The 21,931-nt window shown below is 42.6% G+C and overlaps 1 protein-coding gene across 1 annotated transcript; it reads right to left on the bottom strand.

Moving 5' to 3' along the window:
* Window positions 1-1,150: 1,150 nt before the first annotated feature.
* Window positions 1,151-18,143, bottom strand: LOC110509883 (hemicentin-1). The gene is made up of 27 exons (XM_090225920.1): window positions 17,767-18,143; window positions 17,059-17,358; window positions 16,032-16,313; window positions 15,489-15,764; window positions 15,070-15,345; window positions 12,976-13,227; window positions 12,587-12,862; window positions 12,089-12,340; window positions 11,649-11,924; window positions 10,958-11,209; window positions 10,569-10,844; window positions 10,071-10,322; window positions 9,631-9,906; window positions 8,950-9,201; window positions 8,563-8,838; window positions 8,065-8,316; window positions 7,625-7,900; window positions 6,944-7,195; window positions 6,557-6,832; window positions 6,059-6,310; window positions 5,622-5,894; window positions 4,445-4,696; window positions 4,063-4,338; window positions 3,561-3,812; window positions 2,729-3,007; window positions 2,175-2,432; window positions 1,151-1,941 (listed from the first exon to the last, which is right to left on the bottom strand). Exons 1-27 carry the CDS (start codon window positions 17,819-17,821, stop codon window positions 1,862-1,864), a joined length of 6,807 nt encoding a protein of 2,268 aa, XP_090082046.1. The 5' UTR covers window positions 17,822-18,143; the 3' UTR covers window positions 1,151-1,861.
* Window positions 18,144-21,931: the final 3,788 nt, after the last annotated feature.

The following is a 21,931-nucleotide window of genomic DNA, read 5'->3' as shown; positions in this document are numbered from 1 at the left end:
GTTATTAGGAAGTCATTGCTATTTGTCCAGTAAGTGGATACAATCCTAGCCTGCTTGTCAGTCTGTTTCTGACCGCCCATGATAGTAATATTTTTGGATGTCAGAAACTGAATGGCACTCAGACTAATGCAGCAGTTTACTTTGTGTCACTCAGGGAGGAGGAGAGAGGGTTTGAGTGGAGGCTGCCTCTGCCAGGAGTCTGCCAAATCCTACCGCAAGCCCAGGAAGGCCTGTAAGTAGTCCTGTGTTTATGTAACACTAACAGCAGTACATTGAAGAGTTTCTACAATGCCTGTTACAGTGGAATCTCTCAAAGTCACCAATCTGTGTATCTCTCTCCCATCCCATTCTCTCCGACCTATACACAATCTAGTTGTGGAAATGTGCCTAAGGAAAGGATTCCAGAATCAGTGGAAATGCCAGAAGATCATGGAAAGGGTAGAAAGGTCAAAGGGTGATCAAGGCAAAAAGAGTTGACCTTTAATCTCATGTTGCTTGCTCAAGAACCATGACTCGTTTTTTAATAAAAATGTATTATATAATTATACTCCTTTGTAATACAAATTTTTTATAAACAGTTTCAATATGTGTGTGGAGTGATATCCAATGTATTATTTCAGCGTTTTATCACCCCTCTGCTTCTACTTTACTAGATCCACATATTTTCTTGCATTTTACCCCTTTTTCAATCTTGTCTCATCGCTGCAATTCCCCAAAGGGCTTGGGAGTCAAAGTTCGAATCATGCGTTCCAAAACATGACCTGCTAGATCGCGCTTCTTAACACCCCCCCCCCGCCTAACCCAGAAGCCAGCCACAGCAATATGTCAGAGGTAACACACATTTAACCTGACAACCAAGGTCAGACTACAGGCGCCCGGCCTGCACAAGGAGTCGCTAGAGCACGATGAGCCTCCCCCCTCTGGCCAAACCCTCCCCTAGCCCGGACGACGCTGGGACAATTGTACGCCGCCCTATGGGACTCCTGATCACTTCCGGTTGTGATACAGCCCAGGATCAAACCTGGGTCTGTGGTCATGCCTCTAGTGCCTGCATTGCAGTGCCTTAGACAGCTGCGCCACTTGGGAGGCCCAAGAACCACATTTATTCACAGCGATTCTGACAATAAAGAAATCACCCAAGATTGCACCATTCAGTAATACAGATGTTAAAAGACCACTTTATTTAAGACAATAATTCATGAAGAGGCAATATAAATATAAGACAATAGCACAAGCCTGCATCTCCTCTGAGGATTTACAAGCTTATACATTTAATGTGAATAACAACCCATGTTAAACATAAACACCAGCTAAATGTATTATCGTTTGAAACATTTTAACTTAAAGGTATTTATAAGTTAAATAAACCAGAATTTGTACTTGAACAGAGTTTACATACATCATCAAACACAGAAAGGGCAATAGTCACAGTCATAAGGGCAGTGAATATCTAAGAACATTTCATTAGAAACAGAAATAGGCAGCACAGCTGAGCAGTAGATGTTTGCCCATTCAATGACCGTGTTGAAGACCAGTTTTCAAGATTTTGGTTTTTATTTATAGAGATGATTGAACACACTGTAGAGGTGGGTTCTATTCTAAGGGGATAGACCCCTCCCATCTGACCTCTTGTTGACTCTCTCCTCACAATCTAAAAGCATTGGAAAGGAGCTGAGCATACTAAACCCAGCCCTATGGTGACAAGATGGGGCAATTACAATATCTACAATACCACTTATTCCTATCCGGTCCTTTTTCAGATCAACAATGTGAGTCAGTGAGGGTAGAGGGAAGGGAGTTATTGGCTCCCAACCAACAGAAAGACATGCAGTGTGCTTACTGTGGTGGTCTCAGTGCTTGATCAGAGGCAGAGAGAGAGAGCTAGCAGGGCTGTTAGCATCAGACCAACTCTGGCCTGGAATGGAGGGGCATTCGAGTGGCCTGGGAGAGAAAGGAGAAGTTTAAAAAAAAATTAAATGTTTTTTATTCCTGTCTGTACCCCCCAGTTCACCAGATGTCTTTATTGCATTTCCATGATGCATGAAAATTATCATTGCACAAACAAGTACACAAACTAGAACCAAATTAAATTCAACATAATAAAAACAACTTTGTGACATTTAATTACTCAGTACGTCCCACCTAGGTCTTACTGCAACAGCCCATCCACTTACCAGTAACATCCAGACTAATGGTCTTGGACATTGAGATGTTGGTCACAGGGTTCTTGGCCACACAAGTGTAGTCCCCTGCATTCTCCAAGGAGGCAATAACAGCGATCATAGGTCCAGTCCCAAACACTGATTGATTGTTGAATTTCCACCCGTACTCGCTGATTGGCCTTGAGTCGGCAGAGCACTTCAGTGTAACTGTGGTTACTGAGCCAATCACCACTGAGACTGGGCCAGAGATATTCACACTCTTAGGGCCATCTACAGAAGAGGTTTAGAAAGGGGGGTCATAATTGGGAAAAGTCTAAATTGGATACTTGGGACATCCAAATTTACGTCACCCATTGAAGTTGAAATGTAAAACAGCTAAGGTAAGGGTTAAGGTTAGGGCTAGGTAAAGGTTAAGGTAGGGATAGGGATTAAGGTTAGGGTTTAAACTAGGGACATCCCAAGTATCCCGGATAGCATTAACCATCATACCAGTGGTGGGTTTCTGACTGTTTCTACATAATATAAAGGTGTATCTTTTAAAATATTACTAAAACGCTAGTACTTACAGTTCACCAGTAGCTGGTATTTAGGGCTGGTGTTTGGACCAAAGAGGTTGGTGGCGACGCACTGATAGTTTCCATCGTTAGACACCTTGACTGGACTGAAGTGCAAAGAGTTGTTAGAGATGGTGATGTCAGAGTTCAAGGTGTTGTTCAGGACCAGAGACAGGTTGTCCTTCATCCAGTAGATGGTGTCATAGTGCCCGGTGACAACACAGGTCAGGGTTAGGTTGTCAGATGCTATTGGTAATTTGTTTCGTTTCACCGTCACCGACGTTATAGCCTCTGTGAGGAGAGAGGATGAGTATTGCTTTATGTACAGTATCAATATATGTTATTTGATAAAATGGTTAGTTCCAGCGACGCAATAGTTGGATATATAAAACAAATGGTTGTACGATCTGATTGATTGTAAATTACTGTTTTATGTTACTGTTTTAGATATTTCCTGTTTTATATCATTATTTCCTGTTGGTATGAATAGATTGTTTTTACATCTTTAGAGATTGAAAGTAGTGTTAGGTTCAAACTCTGTGTATGAGAAGAGTTGAATTATTTAGTGGACTGCAGTGGACTGTAGGAATGTGTACTCCCAAGCCCTCTCCTGACTGAGGAGCACAGATAAATCCAGGCTGATGGAAGTCCATATTTGTGGAAGGAGGGGGTGAGAGCTCAAGGTTTAAATGGACACTGTATTGCATTGATGTATTTAGCTGTACTCTTCACTGAGTAAAGATTTTAAATGTTTGGGCTCTTTTGTATGATAAGTATGTCTATTGTAATTCTTACTAGATTGTAAATTAACACAACAGAGCAAAGAATCTGAGGTCTGACTTACCAATGATGGTGAGCATCTTGGAGACAGTGCTGTTTCTGACAGTGAGGTTGTTGAAGGCCACACAGGTGTACTCCCCATGACTGGCTAAGGTCAGTGGGTCAGTCTCATACACTGAGCCAGTCTCCACCTGGGAGCCATTGAAGAACCAGCTAAACTGGCTGGGAGGCTGAGAGGAGGCAGAGCAGTTGAAGGTCACGATGTATCCTGTCATCGCTATGTCCGGACTCATGATAACAGGTCTCTCTGGACCATCTGGGAAACACAAGACAATGAAGATATTGAATGACATTAGCTATTGGAACTGCCATTAGTGCATTTACCGTGGTTTGACCCCTGCAATACCCAACCATCCCCTTGGCTTTATTACATTGGTGCCAGAAGCGAGATTTAAACCTACCCGAATTCCATTACTATGAATTCCATCTTGCCCTCATTATAGGTCAAAATTAGAATAAAATTGGCAGATATAAATTTTGGATTTTGTGCCATAATAACCACTCACAGTTGACGATCAGTCTGTAGTCTGTGCTGGTCATGTTGCTGAAGGGGTTGTAGGCAGAACACTGATAGTCTCCTTTGTCAGAATGCTGGACAGAGTTGAAGGTCAGTGTATTATTGTCAATAGAGAAGTCTATTCTGTTGTCAGCATACAGAGGCCAGCCGTTCCTCATCCACTGAATGGAGTAAATGGTTCCAGTGGTCTCACAGGTCAGAGAGAATGTCTGGTTCAGTATTGGCTGGGATCCCATGACTTTCACCATGGTCATGGTGACTGGTTCTGTGAAGAAAACGTCAGAGTATCACAAGAATGTTGACTTCAATCACTGTAAGTTGAATGGCCTATATCTACAAGTTAAACAGTTTAGATGTATCTTACGTCTTACCAACAACAGTGAGAATCTTGGAGACAGTTCTGTTTCTGCCAGTGACGTTGTTGAAGGCCACACAGGTGTACTCCCCATGACTGGCTAAGGTCAGTGGGCCAGTCTCATACACTGAGCCAGTCACCACCTGGGAGCCATTGAAGAACCAGCTGAACTGGCTGGGAGGCTGAGAGGAGGCAGAGCAGTTGAAGGTCAGGTTGTGTCCTGTTTCTCCTAATGCTGGTCCTGTTATAACAGGCGCCTCTGGTCCATCTATAATACAAATGACAATCAGCTAGACCCAACATTCCAACAGCATACCACCCTGCATACCACTGCTGGCTTGCTTCTGACGCTAAGCCGGGTTGGTACTGGTCAGTCCCTGGATGGGAGACCAGATGATGCTGGAAGTGGTGTTGGAGGGCCAGTAGGAGGCATTCTTTCCTCTGGTCTAAAAAAATATATCCTAATGCCCCAGGGCAGTGATTGGGGACACTGGCCTGTGTAGGGTGCCATCTTTCAGATGGTACGTTAAACAGGTGTCCTGACTCTCTGAGGTCATTAAAGATCCCATGGCACTTATCGTAAAAGTAGGGGTGTTAACCCCGGTGTCCTGGCTAAATTCCCAATCTGGCCCTCAAACCATCACGGTCACCTAATAATCCCCAGTTTACAATTGGCTCATTCATCCCCCTCCTCTCCCCTGTAACTATTCCTCAGGTCGTTGCTGTAAACGAGGATGTGTTCTCAGTCAATCTACCTGGTAAAATAACTCAGTAGAGGTTATTGGCAAGAAATTCAAAGATTATCAAAATATGTTAATAGTGTTAGAGGTGGGATTGAAACGTTGACTTTACTACAATATTAATAAGGAAGTTCTCAAAGATTCCACATTAAGCCGTGGGGTTAAAGTTGAACTTTATAGCATTTGTGAACTACACTCTTAGAAATAAAGGTGCTATCAAAAAACCATAAAAGGGTTCTTTGGCTGTTCCCATAGAAGAACCATTTGAAGAACCCCTTTTGGTTCGAGATAGAACCGTTTTGGATTCCATGTAGAACCCTTTCCACAGAGGGTTCTACATGGAACCCAAAATAGTTCTACCTGGAACCAAAAAGGGTTCCCGGCTGTCCCCATTATCCTATGGGGACAGCCGCAGAACCCTTTTGGAACCCTTTTTTCTATGAGTGTACTCACAGTTGACGATCAGTCTGTAGTTTGAGCTGGTCATGTTGCTGAGGGGGTTGGAAGCAGAACATTGATAGTCTCCGATGTCAGAATCCTGGACATAGTTGAAGGTCAGTGTATTGTTCATAGAGAAGTCTGTTCTGTTGTCAGCATACAGAGGCCAGCCGTTCCTCATCCACTGAATGGAGTAAACCGTTCCAGCGGTCTCACAGGTCAGAGAGAATCTCTCGTTCAGTATTGGCTGGGCTCCAATGACTTTCACCGTGGTCATGGTCACAGGTGCTGTGGAAAGCAGATCAAATGTTTTTTCAGCACTTTATTTCTCAACTTCCATCTCATTATTCTGTAGGTTCAACAGCACTTGGGATTTGTCTAAAACCAAATGAACACAAACAAAGTAAAGCAAGTTTTAGTCCCTTGATTTTAAGAAGCAGTTACTGACTCACCAATGATGGTGAGCATCTTGGAGGCAGTGCTGTTTCTGTCAGTGATGTTGTTGAAAGCCACACAGGTGTACTCCCCATGACTGGCTAAGGTCAGTGGGTCAGTCTCATACACTGAGCCAGTCTCCACCTGGGAGCCATTGAAGAACCAGCTGAACTGGCTGGGAGGCTGAGAGGAGGCAGAGCAGTTGAAGGTCACGATGTATCCTGTCATCACTATGTCCGGACTCATGATAACAGGTCTCTCTGGACCATCTGGGAAACACAAGACAATGAAGATATTGAATGACATTAGCTATTGGAACTGCCATTAGTGCATTTACCGTGGTTTGACCCCTGCAATACCCAACCATCCCCTTGGCTTTATTACATTGGTGCCAGAAGTGGGATCAAAACCTACCCCTATTCCATTATTATAAATTCCATCCTGCCTTCATTATAGGTCAAATTTAGAATGACATTTGCCGATACGTTTGGTTTTGGGCAATAATAACTACTCACAGTTGACGATCAGTCTGTATTCTGTGCTGGTCATGTTGCTGAGGGGGTTGTAGGCAGAACACTGATAGCCTCCGTTGTCAGAATCCTGGACAGAGTTGAAGGTAAGTGTATTGTTGTTCATAGAGAAGTCTGTTCTGTTATCAGCATACAGAGGCCAGCCGTTCTTCATCCAGTGAATGGAGTAAATGGTTCCAGTGGTCTCACACGTCAGAGTAAACATGTTGTCTGCTATTGGTTGGGCACCCATGACTTTCACCATGGCCATGGAGACTGGTTCTGTGAAGAAAACATCAGTGTCACAATAATATTGACTAAAATCACAATCACTGCATGTTGAATGGCCTAAATACATGTACAAGTTACGTTTGGATGACTCCTCAGTCTTACCAATGACAATGAGCATCTTGGAGACAGTGCTGTTTCTGCCAGTGACGTTGTTGAAGGCCACACAGGTGTACTCCCCATGGCTGGCTAAGGTCAGTGGGCCAGTCTCATACACTGAGCCAGTCTCCACCTGGGAGCCATTGAAGAACCAGCTGAACTGGCTGGGAGGCTGAGAGGAGGCAGAGCAGTTGAAGGTCAGGTTGTGTCCTGTTTCTCCTAATGCTGGTCCTGTTATAACAGGCATCTCTGGTCCATCTATAATACAAAAGACAAGCAGCTAGTCCCAACATCTGACTGTCACTCAATAGAGGTTATTGGCAAGACGTTCAAAAGTCATCAAAATATGTTAATAGTGTTAGAGGTGGGATTGAAACATTTACATTGACTTTACTACAATATTTAAAAAGGAAGTTCTCAAAGATTCCACATTAAGCCTTGGGGTTAAAGTTGAACTTTATAGCGTTTGTGAACTACACTCTTAGACAAAAATGTGCTATCTAAAATCATAAATGGGTTCTTTGGCTGTTCCCATAGAAGAGCCCTTTGAAGAACCCCTTTTGGTTCTAGGTAGAACCGTTTTGGGTTCCATGTAGAACCCTTTCCACAGAGGGAACCAAAAAGGGTTATCCTATGGGGACAGCCGCAGAACCCTTTTGGAACCCTTTTTTCTATGAGTGTACTCACAGTTGACGATCAGTCTGTAGTTTGAGCTGGTCATGTTGCTGAGGGGGTTGGAAGCAGAACATTGATAGTCTCCGATGTCAGAATCCTGGACATAGTTGAAGGTCAGTGTATTGTTGTTCATAGAGAAGTCTGTTCTGTTGTCAGCATACAGAGGCCAGCCGTTCCTCATCCACTGAATGGAGTAAACCGTTCCAGCGGTCTCACAGGTCAGAGAGAATCTCTCGTTCAGTATTGGCTGGGCTCCAATGACTTTCACCGTGGTCATGGTCACAGGTGCTGTGGAAAGCAGATCAAATGTTTTTTCAGCACTTTATTTCTCAACTTCCATCTCATTATTCTGTAGGTTCAACAGCACTTGGGCTGTGTCTAAAACCAAATGAACACAAACAAAGTAAAGCAAGTTTTAGTCCCTTGATTTTAAGAAGCAGTTACTGACTCACCAATGATGGTGAGCATCTTGGAGGCAGTGCTGTTTCTGTCAGTGATGTTGTTGAAAGCCACACAGGTGTACTCCCCATGACTGGCTAAGGTCAGTGGGTCAGTCTCATACACTGAGCCAGTCTCCACCTGGGAGCCATTGAAGAACCAGCTAAACTGGCTGGGAGGCTGAGAGGAGGCAGAGCAGTTGAAGGTCACGATGTATCCTGTCATCGCTATGTCCGGACTCATGATAACAGGTCTCTCTGGACCATCTGGGAAACACAAGACAATGAAGATATTGAATGACATTAGCTATTGGAACTGCCATTAGTGCATTTACCGTGGTTTGACCCCTGCAATACCCAACCATCCCCTTGGCTTTATTACATTGGTGCCAGAAGTGGGATCAAAACCTACCCCTATTCCATTATTATAAATTCCATCCTGCCTTCATTATAGGTCAAATTTAGAATGACATTTGCCGATACGTTTGGTTTTGGGCAATAATAACTACTCACAGTTGACGATCAGTCTGTATTCTGTGCTGGTCATGTTGCTGAGGGGGTTGTAGGCAGAACACTGATAGCCTCCGTTGTCAGAATCCTGGACAGAGTTGAAGGTAAGTGTATTGTTGTTCATAGAGAAGTCTGTTCTGTTATCAGCATACAGAGGCCAGCCGTTCTTCATCCAGTGAATGGAGTAAATGGTTCCAGTGGTCTCACACGTCAGAGTAAACATGTTGTCTGCTATTGGTTGGGCACCCATGACTTTCACCATGGCCATGGAGACTGGTTCTGTGAAGAAAACATCAGTGTCACAATAATATTGACTAAAATCACAATCACTGCATGTTGAATGGCCTAAATACATGTACAAGTTACGTTTGGATGACTCCTCAGTCTTACCAATGACAATGAGCATCTTGGAGACAGTGCTGTTTCTGCCAGTGACGTTGTTGAAGGCCACACAGGTGTACTCCCCATGACTGGCTAAGGTCAGTGGGCCAGTCTCATACACTGAGCCAGTCTCCACCTGGGAGCCATTGAAGAACCAGCTGAACTGGCTGGGAGGCTGAGAGGAGGCAGAGCAGTTGAAGGTCAGGTTGTGTCCTGTTTCTCCTAATGCTGGTCCTGTTATAACAGGCATCTCTGGTCCATCTATAATACAAAAGACAAGCAGCTAGTCCCAACATCTGACTGTCACTCAATAGAGGTTATTGGCAAGACGTTCAAAAGTCATCAAAATATGTTAATAGTGTTAGAGGTGGGATTGAAACATTTACATTGACTTTACTACAATATTTAAAAAGGAAGTTCTCAAAGATTCCACATTAAGCCTTGGGGTTAAAGTTGAACTTTATAGCGTTTGTGAACTACACTCTTAGACAAAAATGTGCTATCTAAAATCATAAATGGGTTCTTTGGCTGTTCCCATAGAAGAGCCCTTTGAAGAACCCCTTTTGGTTCTAGGTAGAACCGTTTTGGGTTCCATGTAGAACCCTTTCCACAGAGGGAACCAAAAAGGGTTATCCTATGGGGACAGCCGCAGAACCCTTTTGGAACCCTTTTTTCTATGAGTGTACTCACAGTTGACGATCAGTCTGTAGTTTGAGCTGGTCATGTTGCTGAGGGGGTTGGAAGCAGAACATTGATAGTCTCCGATGTCAGAATCCTGGACATAGTTGAAGGTCAGTGTATTGTTGTTCATAGAGAAGTCTGTTCTGTTGTCAGCATACAGAGGCCAGCCGTTCCTCATCCACTGAATGGAGTAAACCGTTCCAGCGGTCTCACAGGTCAGAGAGAATCTCTCGTTCAGTATTGGCTGGGCTCCAATGACTTTCACCGTGGTCATGGTCACAGGTGCTGTGGAAAGCAGATCAAATGTTTTTTCAGCACTTTATTTCTCAACTTCCATCTCATTATTCTGTAGGTTCAACAGCACTTGGGCTGTGTCTAAAACCAAATGAACACAAACAAAGTAAAGCAAGTTTTAGTCCCTTGATTTTAAGAAGCAGTTACTGACTCACCAATGATGGTGAGCATCTTGGAGGCAGTGCTGTTTCTGTCAGTGATGTTGTTGAAAGCCACACAGGTGTACTCCCCATGACTGGCTAAGGTCAGTGGGTCAGTCTCATACACTGAGCCAGTCTCCACCTGGGAGCCATTGAAGAACCAGCTAAACTGGCTGGGAGGCTGAGAGGAGGCAGAGCAGTTGAAGGTCACGATGTATCCTGTCATCGCTATGTCCGGACTCATGATAACAGGTCTCTCTGGACCATCTGGGAAACACAAGACAATGAAGATATTGAATGACATTAGCTATTGGAACTGCCATTAGTGCATTTACCGTGGTTTGACCCCTGCAATACCCAACCATCCCCTTGGCTTTATTACATTGGTGCCAGAAGTGGGATCAAAACCTACCCCTATTCCATTATTATAAATTCCATCCTGCCTTCATTATAGGTCAAATTTAGAATGACATTTGCCGATACGTTTGGTTTTGGGCAATAATAACTACTCACAGTTGACGATCAGTCTGTATTCTGTGCTGGTCATGTTGCTGAGGGGGTTGTAGGCAGAACACTGATAGCCTCCGTTGTCAGAATCCTGGACAGAGTTGAAGGTAAGTGTATTGTTGTTCATAGAGAAGTCTGTTCTGTTATCAGCATACAGAGGCCAGCCGTTCTTCATCCAGTGAATGGAGTAAACGGTTCCAGTGGTCTCACACGTCAGAGTAAACATGTTGTCTGCTATTGGTTGGGCACCCATGACTTTCACCATGGCCATGGAGACTGGTTCTGTGAAGAAATCATCAGTGTCACAATAATATTGACTAAAATCACAATCACTGTATGTTGAATGGCCTAAATCTACATGTACAAGTTACGTTTGGATGACTCCTCAGTCTTACCAATGACAATGAGCATCTTGGAGACAGTGCTGTTTCTGCCAGTGATGTTGTTGAAGGCCACACAGGTGTACTCCCCATGACTGGCTAAGGTCAGTGGGTCAGTCTCATACACTGAGCCAGTCACCACCTGGGAGCCATTGAAGAACCAGCTGAACTGGCTGGGAGGCTGAGAGGAGGCAGAGCAGTTGAAGGTCAGGTTGTGTCCTGTTTCTCCTAATGCTGGTCCTGTTATAACAGGCATCTCTGGTCCATCTATAATACAAAAGACAAGCAGCTAGTCCCAACATCTGACTGTCACTCAATAGAGGTTATTGGCAAGACGTTCAAAAGTCATCAAAATATGTTAATAGTGTTAGAGGTGGGATTGAAACATTTACATTGACTTTACTACAATATTTAAAAAGGAAGTTCTCAAAGATTCCACATTAAGCCTTGGGGTTAAAGTTGAACTTTATAGCGTTTGTGAACTACACTCTTAGACAAAAATGTGCTATCTAAAATCATAAATGGGTTCTTTGGCTGTTCCCATAGAAGAACCCTTTGAAGAACCCCTTTTGGTTCTAGGTAGAACCGTTTCGGGTTCCATGTAGAACCCTTTCCACAGAGGGTTCTACATGGAACCAAAAAGGGTTATCGTATGAGGACAGCAGCAGAACCCTTTTGGAACCCTTTTTTCTATGAGTGTACTCACAGTTGACGATCAGTCTGTAGTTTGAGCTGGTCATGTTGCTGAGGGGGTTGGAAGCAGAACATTGATAGTCTCCGATGTCAGAATCCTGGACATAGTTGAAGGTCAGTGTATTGTTGTTCATAGAGAAGTCTGTTCTGTTGTCAGCATACAGAGGCCAGCCGTTCCTTATCCACTGAATGGAGTAAACCGTTCCAGCGGTCTCACAGGTCAGAGAGAATCTCTCGTTCAGTATTGGCTGGGCTCCAATGACTTTCACCGTGGTCATGGTCACAGGTGCTGTGGAAAGCAGATCAAATGTTTTTTCAGCACTTTATTTCTCAACTTCCATCTCATTATTCTGTAGGTTCAACAGCACTTGGGCTGTGTCTAAAACCAAATGAACACAAACAAAGTAAAGCAAGTTTTAGTCCCTTGATTTTAAGAAGCAGTTACTGACTCACCAATGATGGTGAGCATCTTGGAGGCAGTGCTGTTTCTGTCAGTGATGTTGTTGAAGGCCACACAGGTGTACTCCCCATGACTGGCTAAGGTCAGTGGGTCAGTCTTATACACTGAGCCAGTCTCCACCTGGGAGCCATTGAAGAACCAGCTAAACTGGCTGGGAGGCTGAGAGGAGGCAGAGCAGTTGAAGGTCACGATGTATCCTGTCATCACTATGTCCGGACTCATGATAACAGGTCTCTCTGGACCATCTGGGAAACACAAGACAATGAAGATATTGAATGACATTAGCTATTGGAACTGCCATTAGTGCATTTAACGTGCTTTGACCCCTGCAATACCCAACCATCCCCTTGGCTTTATTACATTGGTGCCAGAAGTGGGATCAAAACCTACCCCTATTCCATTATTATAAATTCCATCCTGCCTTCATTATAGGTCAAATTTAGAATGACATTTGCCGATACGTTTGGTTTTGGGCAATAATAACTACTCACAGTTGACGATCAGTCTGTATTCTGTGCTGGTCATGTTGCTGAGGGGGTTGTAGGCAGAACACTGATAGCCTCCGTTGTCAGAATCCTGGACAGAGTTGAAGGTAAGTGTATTGTTGTTCATAGAGAAGTCTGTTCTGTTATCAGCATACAGAGGCCAGCCGTTCTTCATCCAGTGAATGGAGTAAATGGTTCCAGTGGTCTCACACGTCAGAGTAAACATGTTGTCTGCTATTGGTTGGGCACCCATGACTTTCACCATGGCCATGGAGACTGGTTCTGTGAAGAAAACATCAGTGTCACAATAATATTGACTAAAATCACAATCACTGTATGTTGAATGGCCTATGTCTACATGTACAAGTTTTAAGTTTGGTTGACTCCTCTCTTACCAATGACAATGAGCATCTTGGAGACAGTGCTGTTTCTGCCAGTGACGTTGTTGAAGGACATACAGGTGTACTCCCCATGACTGGCTAAGGTCAGTGGGCCAGTCTCATACACTGAGCCAGTCTCCACCTGGGAGCCATTGAAGAACCAGCTGAACTGGCTGGGAGGCTGAGAGGAGGCAGAGCAGTTGAAGGTCACGATGTGTCCTGTCATTGCTATATCTGGACTAGTTACATCAGGTTTCTCTGGTCCATCTGTTAAAAACAAGACAGTATGGTTAGCCTTATGGTCTTACTATTTTGTCAAAGAATAGTAAGTATGTAGCCTTAGAACAGCTCATAGGTGCAGGAGCCTATATCTTGTTAATGTTGCATGTTGCAGTTTGATGTATAAGTACATCCCCTGGACAGGACACTATTTTTTTACAGGCCCTTACCCCCAATATATCTCCTCAGTGCTGAGTGCCAAGTAAAGACACATTGGGTCCCATTCTTACAGTCGTTGGTATGACTCATCCAGGGATCAAGCTCCCAGTGGTGGAAAAATAACCCAATTGTCATACTCAAGTAAAAATTTTTAAAAAAAGTCATCCAGTAAAAAAACTACTTGAGTAAAAGTCTAAAAGTATTTGGTTTTAAATCTACTTAAGTATCAATTGTAAATGTGATTGCTAAAATATGCTTCAACTTCATAGGGTTAGGCCCCTTTTTTGTCAATTTCCACCTGAATGACCTGCCCAGAGTAAACTGCCTGTTGCTCAGGCCCTGAAGCCAGGATACGCATATAATAGGTACCATTGGAAAGAAAACACTTTGAAGTGTTTAGAAATGTGAAACTAATGTAGGAAAATATAACACAATAGATATGGTAGGAGAAAAGACAAAGACAAACCAACCGGAATTTCTTTACTTTTTAGAGACTCATAAAGGTCATATTGACAATTAGCTCCCTGAATGCAATTCCTATGGCTTCCACAGGGTGTCAGCAGTGTATGTTCAAGGTTTCAGACTTGTAATTTCAAAAACGAATAAGAAATATCAGTTTTAGTACAGGGACACAGTCTTGGAAATTCGTGTTTGCGCGTGCCATGAAGACAGGATGCACCTGCTAAAATCGATTTCCTATTGAACATTCTTCTTTCCGTAAGAAATATTATAGTTTGATTACTTTTTAGGGTATCTGAGGAGTGAATATACATTTATTTTGACTTGTTGAAACAAAGTTTAGGGGTAGATTTTTGGATTCTTTTCTCTGCATGTGGAACGAGTGGATTACTCAAATCGATGACGCCAACTAAACTGACTTTTTGGGATATAAAGAAGGATTTTATCTAACAAAACAACTCTACATGTTATAGCTGGGACCCTTTGGATGACAAATCAGAGGAAGATTTTCAAAAAGTAAGTAAATATTTAATCGCTATTTGTGAATTTCTGAAACCTGTGCTGTGGAAAATATTTTTTTTGTGGGGCGCCATCCTCAAACAATTGCATTTCATGTTTTTGCTGTAATAGCTACTGTAAATCGAACAGTGCAGTTAGATTAACAAGAATTAAAGCTTTCAACCGATGGAAGAGACGTATATGTTAACAAACCAGACGGGACGATTTTCTTGTTTAAAAATATTGCAGATAGCCAGGGGCAAACTCAAACATCATGTACAAACCAGGCATTTGTGTTTAGTGAGTCCACCAGATCAGTGGCAGTAGGGATGACCAGGCATGTTCTGTTGATAAGTGCATGAATTGTACCATTTCTCTGTCCTGCTTAGCATTCAAAATGTAACAAGTACTTTCGGGTGTCAGGGAAAATGTAAGGAGTAAAAAGTACATCATTTTATTTAGGATTGTAAGGAGTAAAAAGTACATCATTTTATTTAGGATTGTAGTGGAGGAAAAGTTGTCCAAAATATAAATAGTAAAGTAAAGTACAGATACCCCAAAAAATGACATAAGTACTACTTTAAAGTATTTTTTACTTAAGTACTTTACACCTCTGCAAGCTCCCAACCTTCTAATCTCAGGGCGGATACTCTAACTACAAGGCCACTGAATTGGTTTTATCAGACAAAGATGACCAGCTCTTGTAATACTCACAGTTCACCACAAGCGTGTATGTCATGCTGGTCTTGTTACTGACAGCATTAAAGGCCTCACAGAGATATTCTCCACTGTCAGAAAACTGGATTGGGTTGATAACCATTGTCTTGTTGTCCGTAGAGAAGAATGTTCTGTTGTTTAGGGAGATGACCTGGCCGTTAATCAACCAGTGAATGTAGTCTACAGGTCCAGTCACCTCACACCGCAGAGTGAACGACTGATCCAGTATCGGTGGCTTCCCATCACGGTTCAACGACACCGCTGATATCGGCTCTATGGTGAAAAGAAGAGGAAGAGTACTTCACTCGATCGGTGGTAAAACAAATACCATTATATAACTTTGTATTCATAACCATCAATAATCAAATATTCACTACCAACTATACGACATTTCGTAACGATGAATGTTGCCTCACCCACGATCTTTATCATTGTGGTCATGGTGGCGTATCGGAGTGTGACATTGTTGTGGGCTAAGCAGGTGTAACTTCCTGTCTGGTTCTCCCTGGTGTTCTGCAGGCTCAGCTGTGGACTTTGCTCGTTGAGGAACACCCCATTAAACCTCCACTTGTAGGACACAGCGGGTTTGGACTGAGCGGAGCAGGACAGAGTGATGACAGAGCCCATCATGTAGGCTGTATGTCCTATGATCATCTCAGGAACTACCATCATGGTGAGTTTACTTGGGCCATCTATGGGAGGAACGAATAACAATGAAGTGTTGGGTAAACATTACCTAGAATATGTTACCGTCCTGCTCTATTGTGCAAGCTGAGGAACTAAACACAGTGTACTCATGATCCATGCAAATAATGACCTGGATCATGTGGACACGGAGGAATGATTTGGGATGAAAATAGGCATATTACATCATTGCATAGAATGCTGGCTCTCAATGACAAGGTACAATCCATGTCTGTTGTGTATGACTCATGTGTACTGCATACTCTGACACTCACATCTAACATTGAGGCCAATGGGCTGGCTGGTGCCATTGCTGATTCCATTGATGACCTCACATCTGAACGGCCCTTCATCGTATCGTGTCACACTGACTATGGAGAGAGTGCTGTTCCCAACACCAAGCTGAACTCGGTCACTGGCTGCAACCTCTGAGCTGCCATTCATCCAGCGGTAGGAGAGGGAGGTACCAGAGGAGACGGAGCAGGTGAAAATAGCAGTGTCGTTTAATTCCACTAGATCAGTGGCGTTGGCTCTTAGAGTCACGTTTGAAATGGGCTCTGTGGGTGAGAGAGTAGATGGCAGTCAAGATAAGATGGATGTGTCTCAAGAAAGGGTTTTGTGTGTGTTACTGAATTACAACCATATAGTTGCTATTTCTTTCACACTGTAACACTTGTTTTGGAAATCAATCTAAATATGCTATTTTGTTTACTTATCATAAAGACCAGGTTTCGTGATTGAGCCCTGTTAAGCCCTTAGTGTCTTTGAAAACGTAAAACGTAAAATGTATTGTGTACGTCTTATCTGAAATTGAAAAGAACAGTTTGCTCATACTCTGTGATCTGTATAAGGTATTATGAAGGTCAACTTCACTATAGGTTCAGAAAACATACACATTTTTAAGAGTTAGCTTTCCATGTCAGGAAAATTACTTGTATTATTATGACAGAGATTAATCATTGATAGGTAATGTATTTGCATCAGTGGAGGCTGCTGAGGGGAGAACGGCTCATAATAATGGCTGGAATGGAATGGTATCAAAAACATGGTTTTCATATGTTTGATACCATTCCATTCACTTCATTACACTCAATTCCAGCCATTATTATTAGCTGTCCTTCCCTTGTCAGCCTCCTCTGATGTGCAAGCATGTTTGCATGTGAACCTGCGTGCAAGTAAGTATGTGAATGGGCAAGTAAGTGTGCAGGTGAGCATGTGTGCGAGGAAGTGACCGTGTGTGCCATTGAGAGGGAGTCTACCATCATAGAAAGCTAAACAGACAGGCAGAGGTCAGTTCCTTACCCTGGACAGACAAGGTCACCACAGCGGTCAGGACTGGCTCCATTCCCTGCACGGTATACAGACCTGAGTCGTTGAGTTGGAGAGAGCTTATGGACAGCTCTGCGGAGGAGCGGTTGAATGAGACTCTGCCTTGATAACTTGTACTCACAATACTGCCACCAGGATAGAAAAGTACAATGGTTGTAGTTTCATATGACCAGGTCCCTATGTTGATGGAGCTTTCAGGAACTAGGTTCAGGGTGACATTACTGCCCACAGCTAAGGGGTTCATCGAGAGAACCACCACCTGGCCAGAGACATCTAGAAGAGGATGGATTGATGAGTTTAGTTCATATTTTGAGATATTATTAATCAGTACAAAATTCTTTAAAGTCCTTTAAATATTTTAATTGAAATTAATCAAATCTTCAGACTATGTCACTTTAACAGAAATATAAGCTTTTGTTTTCAAATTAGTGTCTTCAAGTTGAACGCACAATTTACAACATGACCTAGTATCTATGTCTAATGTCTACTCTAGACATTGGTTGGTTTTCAATGTCAAATAAATAGAAACCTTCATCTTTCTGACTTGATACTGTTTGACTGAAGTGCATCAACCAAACAGAGACATTTGAAAAACCTGTTACTTATCTAACAAAGCGTGTGTGACTTATTGCACAAATAAGCATCAATATATTTCCAGAACGAGCTTATCATCCAACGTACCTGTATTGAAGTTGAGCAGCACCAGGATGAGAACCCACACCAGAGGATGGTCCATAGTTCTGCCACTTATCAAACACCACGGATCAGAAGTGAACGGGACACTTTCCTATGAACCAAATGACTGTCCAGACTTCTTGATAAATCCAAACATGTCGATACTGCACAGTCACAGTCTCCTCTCAATCAGCAAATATTTATTCAGGGTAATGTAATGGTGCTGGAGTCAGGTGGGGCAAACGTACCTACCCACCCTACCTGTCGCCAGAACACACACACACACACACACCTACCCAACTACCCACGCCCTGGTATGCCCACATACATTTTTCCCACTGTGTTTTTTGTTGACACACAGGCTTGTTTTCATGGTTTACTGTAAATCTGATCAACTCTGTCTTTCCTATACAGGTCCTGGGAGAAGGCTGGATGGTACATGGCCAATGAGGCCGGGGATAGGTCCTCTGATGCTGTCGAAACTCATTATCCATCCACAGCGGCTGAGGCAACGTGGGCTCATAAGACACTGTTCCCATTGAACCTGTCAAGAAAACACTTTCAGTGCCGTGAAAAGTATTTGCCCCTTTTCTGATTTTCTATATTTTTGCATAGTTTTGATATTGAATGTTATCAGATCTTCAACCGAAACCCAATTTTAAAAAAGGGAACCTGAGTTTACAAATAACAAAATAAATTGATACTTATTTTATTTATTTAATTTAAAAAGATGAAAAAGTAATTGCTCCTTTACACTCAATAACTGGTTGTGCCACCTTTAGCTGCAATGACTCCAACCAAACGCTTGCTGTAGTTGATCAGTCTCTCACCTTGTTTTGGAGGAATTTTGGCCCACTCTTCCATCCAGAACTGCTTTAACTCAGAGACCTTTTGGAGTTTTCAAGCATGAACTGCTCGTTTCAAGTCCTGCCACAGCATCTCAATTGGGATTAGGTCTGGACTTTGACTAGGCCATTCCAAAACATCAAATTGTGTTCTGCAACATTGTCTTGCTACATGACTCATCTGCGCTTCAGCTTCAGCTCACAGCCAGATGGCCTGACATTCTCCTGTAGAATTCTCTGATAGAGAGCAGAATTCATGGTTCCCTCTGTTAAGGCAAGTCGTCCAGATCCTGAGGCACCAAAGCATCTCCAAACCATCACACTACCGCTATCATGCTTGACCATTGGTATGAGGATCTTACTGTAGAATGCAGTGTTTGGTTTTCGCCAGGCATAATGGGACCCATCTCGTCCAAAAAGGTATACATAGAACATTCTTCCAAAATCTTGATGATCATTCAGATATATCCAAATGATTGTTGGCAAACTTGAATCAACGTTTTGGATGACATGGGTCCCATCAAGACTCTTCCTGGGCAATCGGGGAAGAAGGGCCTTGGTCAGTGAGGTGACCAAGAACCCAATGGTCACTCTGTCAGAGCTCCAGAGTTCCTCTGTGTAGATTGGTAGAACCTTTGCAAAAGGCACCTAAAATTTCTCAGACCATAAGATACAAGATTCTCTGGTCTGATGAAACCAAGACTGAACTCTTTGGCCTGAATGCCAAGCGTCGCGTCTGGAGGAAACCTGGCACCATCCTTTCTGTGAAGCATGGTGGAGGTAACATCATGCTGTGGGGATGTTTTTCAGCGGCAAGGACTGGGAGACTAGTCAGGAAAGGGAAAGGGAAAGATGAACGGCGCAAAGTACAGAGAGATCCTTGATGAAAATCTGCTCCAGAGTGCTCAGGGCCTCCGACTGGGGCAACAGTTTAACTTCCAACAAGACAATGTGTCATGTCCTGACCTTAGTTCCTTTTTTTATGTCTCTATTTTAGGTTGGTCAGGGCGTGAGTTGGGGTGGGCATTCTATGTTTTGTTCTATGTTTGTATTTCTATGTGTTTGGCCTGGTATGGTTCCCAATCAGAGGCAGCTGTCTCTGATTGAGAATCGTACTTAGGCAGCCTGGTTTCGCCCTTGAGTTGGGGGTAGTTGTTTTCTGTCTCTGTATCTGTACCAGACAGGACTATTTTGTTTGTTCTGTTTTGTTATTTTTGTTCTAGTGTTCAGTGTAAATAAAAGATCATGAACACGTACCACTCTGTACCTTGATCCTCTCCTTCTTCCACCAACGACAACCGTTACACAATGACCCTAAGTACACAGTGAAGACAACACAGGAGTGGCTTCGGGACAAGTCTCTGAATGTTCTTGAGTGGCTCAGCCAGAGCCCAGACTTGAACCCGATCGAACATCTCTGGAGAGACCTGAAAATAGCTGTGCAGCGACGCTCCCTATCCAACTTGACAGAACTTCATAGGATCTGCAGAGAAGAGCGGGAGAAACTCCCCAAGTACAGGTTTGTGAAGCTTGTAGCGTCATACCCAAGAAGAATCGAGGCTGAAATCACTGCAAACAGTGCTTCAACAAAGTATTGAGTAAAGGGTCTGAATACTTACTGTATGTAAATGTCTTTGTCATTAGGGGTATTGTGTGTAGATTGAGGGGATTTTTTTTTTTTAAATACATTTTTGAATAGGGCTGTAACGTAACAAAATGTGTAAAAGGTCAAGGGGTCTGAATACTTTCTCAATGCACTGTACATGTACAAATAAATACTGTACATGTACAAATATTCCCATATAGGTACAATTTCCATATACATATTAATATATAGTTAAGCAGTAATGCTCAGGCACTATTCAATTCAATTCAAATGGGCTTTATTGGCATGGGAAACATGTTTACATAGGCAAATCAAGTTAAATAAACAATAAACAAAAGTGAGAAGACACAAAACATAAAAAACGATTTGAAATTAACTTTAAATATTGCACTCACAAAAGTTAAAATATAGACATTTCAAGTCCTATTTCACCATTTAATAGAAAGAAAAAAATATTATAAAAAAGCTTTTTCTTCTGGAACCCTTCTTGAATTCCAAAGAATCATCAAAGAACCCTTTGAAGGATGGTGAAACGTTTTTCGGTAGAACCCTTTGAAGGATGGTGAAACGTTTTTCGGTAGAACCCTTTGAAAGATGGTGAAACGTTTTTCGGTAGAACCCTTTGAAGGATGGTGAAACGTTTTTCGGTAGAACCCTTTGAAAGATGGTGAAACGTTTTTCGGTAGAACCCTTTGAAGGATGGTAAAACGTTTTTCGGTAGAACCCTTTGAAGGATGGTGAAACGTTTTTCGGTAGAACCCTTTGAAGGATGGTGAAACGTTTTTCGGTAGAACCCTTTGCCTTACAAAGAACCCTCGTCTTCCAAAGATGGTTCTTCAGATGAAAATGGTTATTGGCAGAACCATATCCCTTAGTAAAGAACCCTTTTGGAACTCTTTTGTCTAAGAGTGTATACTGTATGCCATCTACATCAAAGCTTGTTGCAGTCTTTTTATTACTGCATGTTTGGTCATGGACTGCTTCACACTCAGTAATATTGACTGGGATTTAATAGAGACATGAATCCATCTGTCACTCTGTTTACAGTTTATTATACAAACCCACTAACCACAGGATCTGCCTCCACACTCATCACACTAGTCACTGTTTACTGTATCTACACGGTCCAGCAGTAAATAACTTTTCTAAGGTCAGACATACATACCGTAACCATCCAGGTCTGGAGAGATGAAGAGGGTAGCGATACAAGGAAGTTGGAAATTTGCCAATTTCAATACTAATCTCTATACTTCCATAGTGGCTTGGGGTTTTGATGTAAATGTACATTACAGTGCCTTGCAAAATTATTAATCCTTTTTGGCGTTTTTCCTATTATGTTGCATTTCAACCTGTAATTTATGTCACGACAGATTTCTTCTTCGTCTGAAGAGGAGTAACAGGGATCGGACCAAAACGCAGCGTGGTATATGTTTTCAATGGTGATTTTAATAAACAGAGAACACTTGAACTATACAAAACAATAAACGAACAACGACCGTGAAGCTATATACGAAATGTGCTGACACAAGCAGCTAACATAGACAATCACCCACAACCCACAATGACAAAACAGGCTACCTAAATATGGTTTCCAATCAGAGACAATGACTAACACCTGCCTCTGATTGAGAACCATATCAGGCCAAACACAGAAACAGACAAACTAGACATACAACATAGAATGCCCACTCAGATCACACCCTGACCAAACAAAACATAT

This window comes from Oncorhynchus mykiss, chromosome 3, assembly GCF_057628025.1.
Source record: "Oncorhynchus mykiss isolate SJ-2025 chromosome 3, ASM5762802v1, whole genome shotgun sequence".
Taxonomy (NCBI): Eukaryota; Metazoa; Chordata; class Actinopteri; order Salmoniformes; family Salmonidae; genus Oncorhynchus; species Oncorhynchus mykiss.
The sequence above is the reverse complement of the archived record's forward strand: the minus strand, read 5'-3'. Positions and strand labels throughout refer to the sequence as shown.

Bases quoted from the DNA above. Each gene is read 5' to 3' on its own strand.
- LOC110509883 (XM_090225920.1), bottom strand. From the start codon at position 17,821: ATGGACCATCCTCTGGTGTGGGTTCTCATCCTGGTGCTGCTCAACTTC. The intron at 11,210-11,648 runs GTGAGTACACTC...TTTGTATTATAG, and splicing joins CTACAGACTGATCGTCAACT to ATGGACCAGAGATGCCTGTT. The intron at 8,317-8,562 runs GTGAGTAGTTAT...TGTGTTTCCCAG, and splicing joins ATACAGACTGATCGTCAACT to ATGGTCCAGAGAGACCTGTT.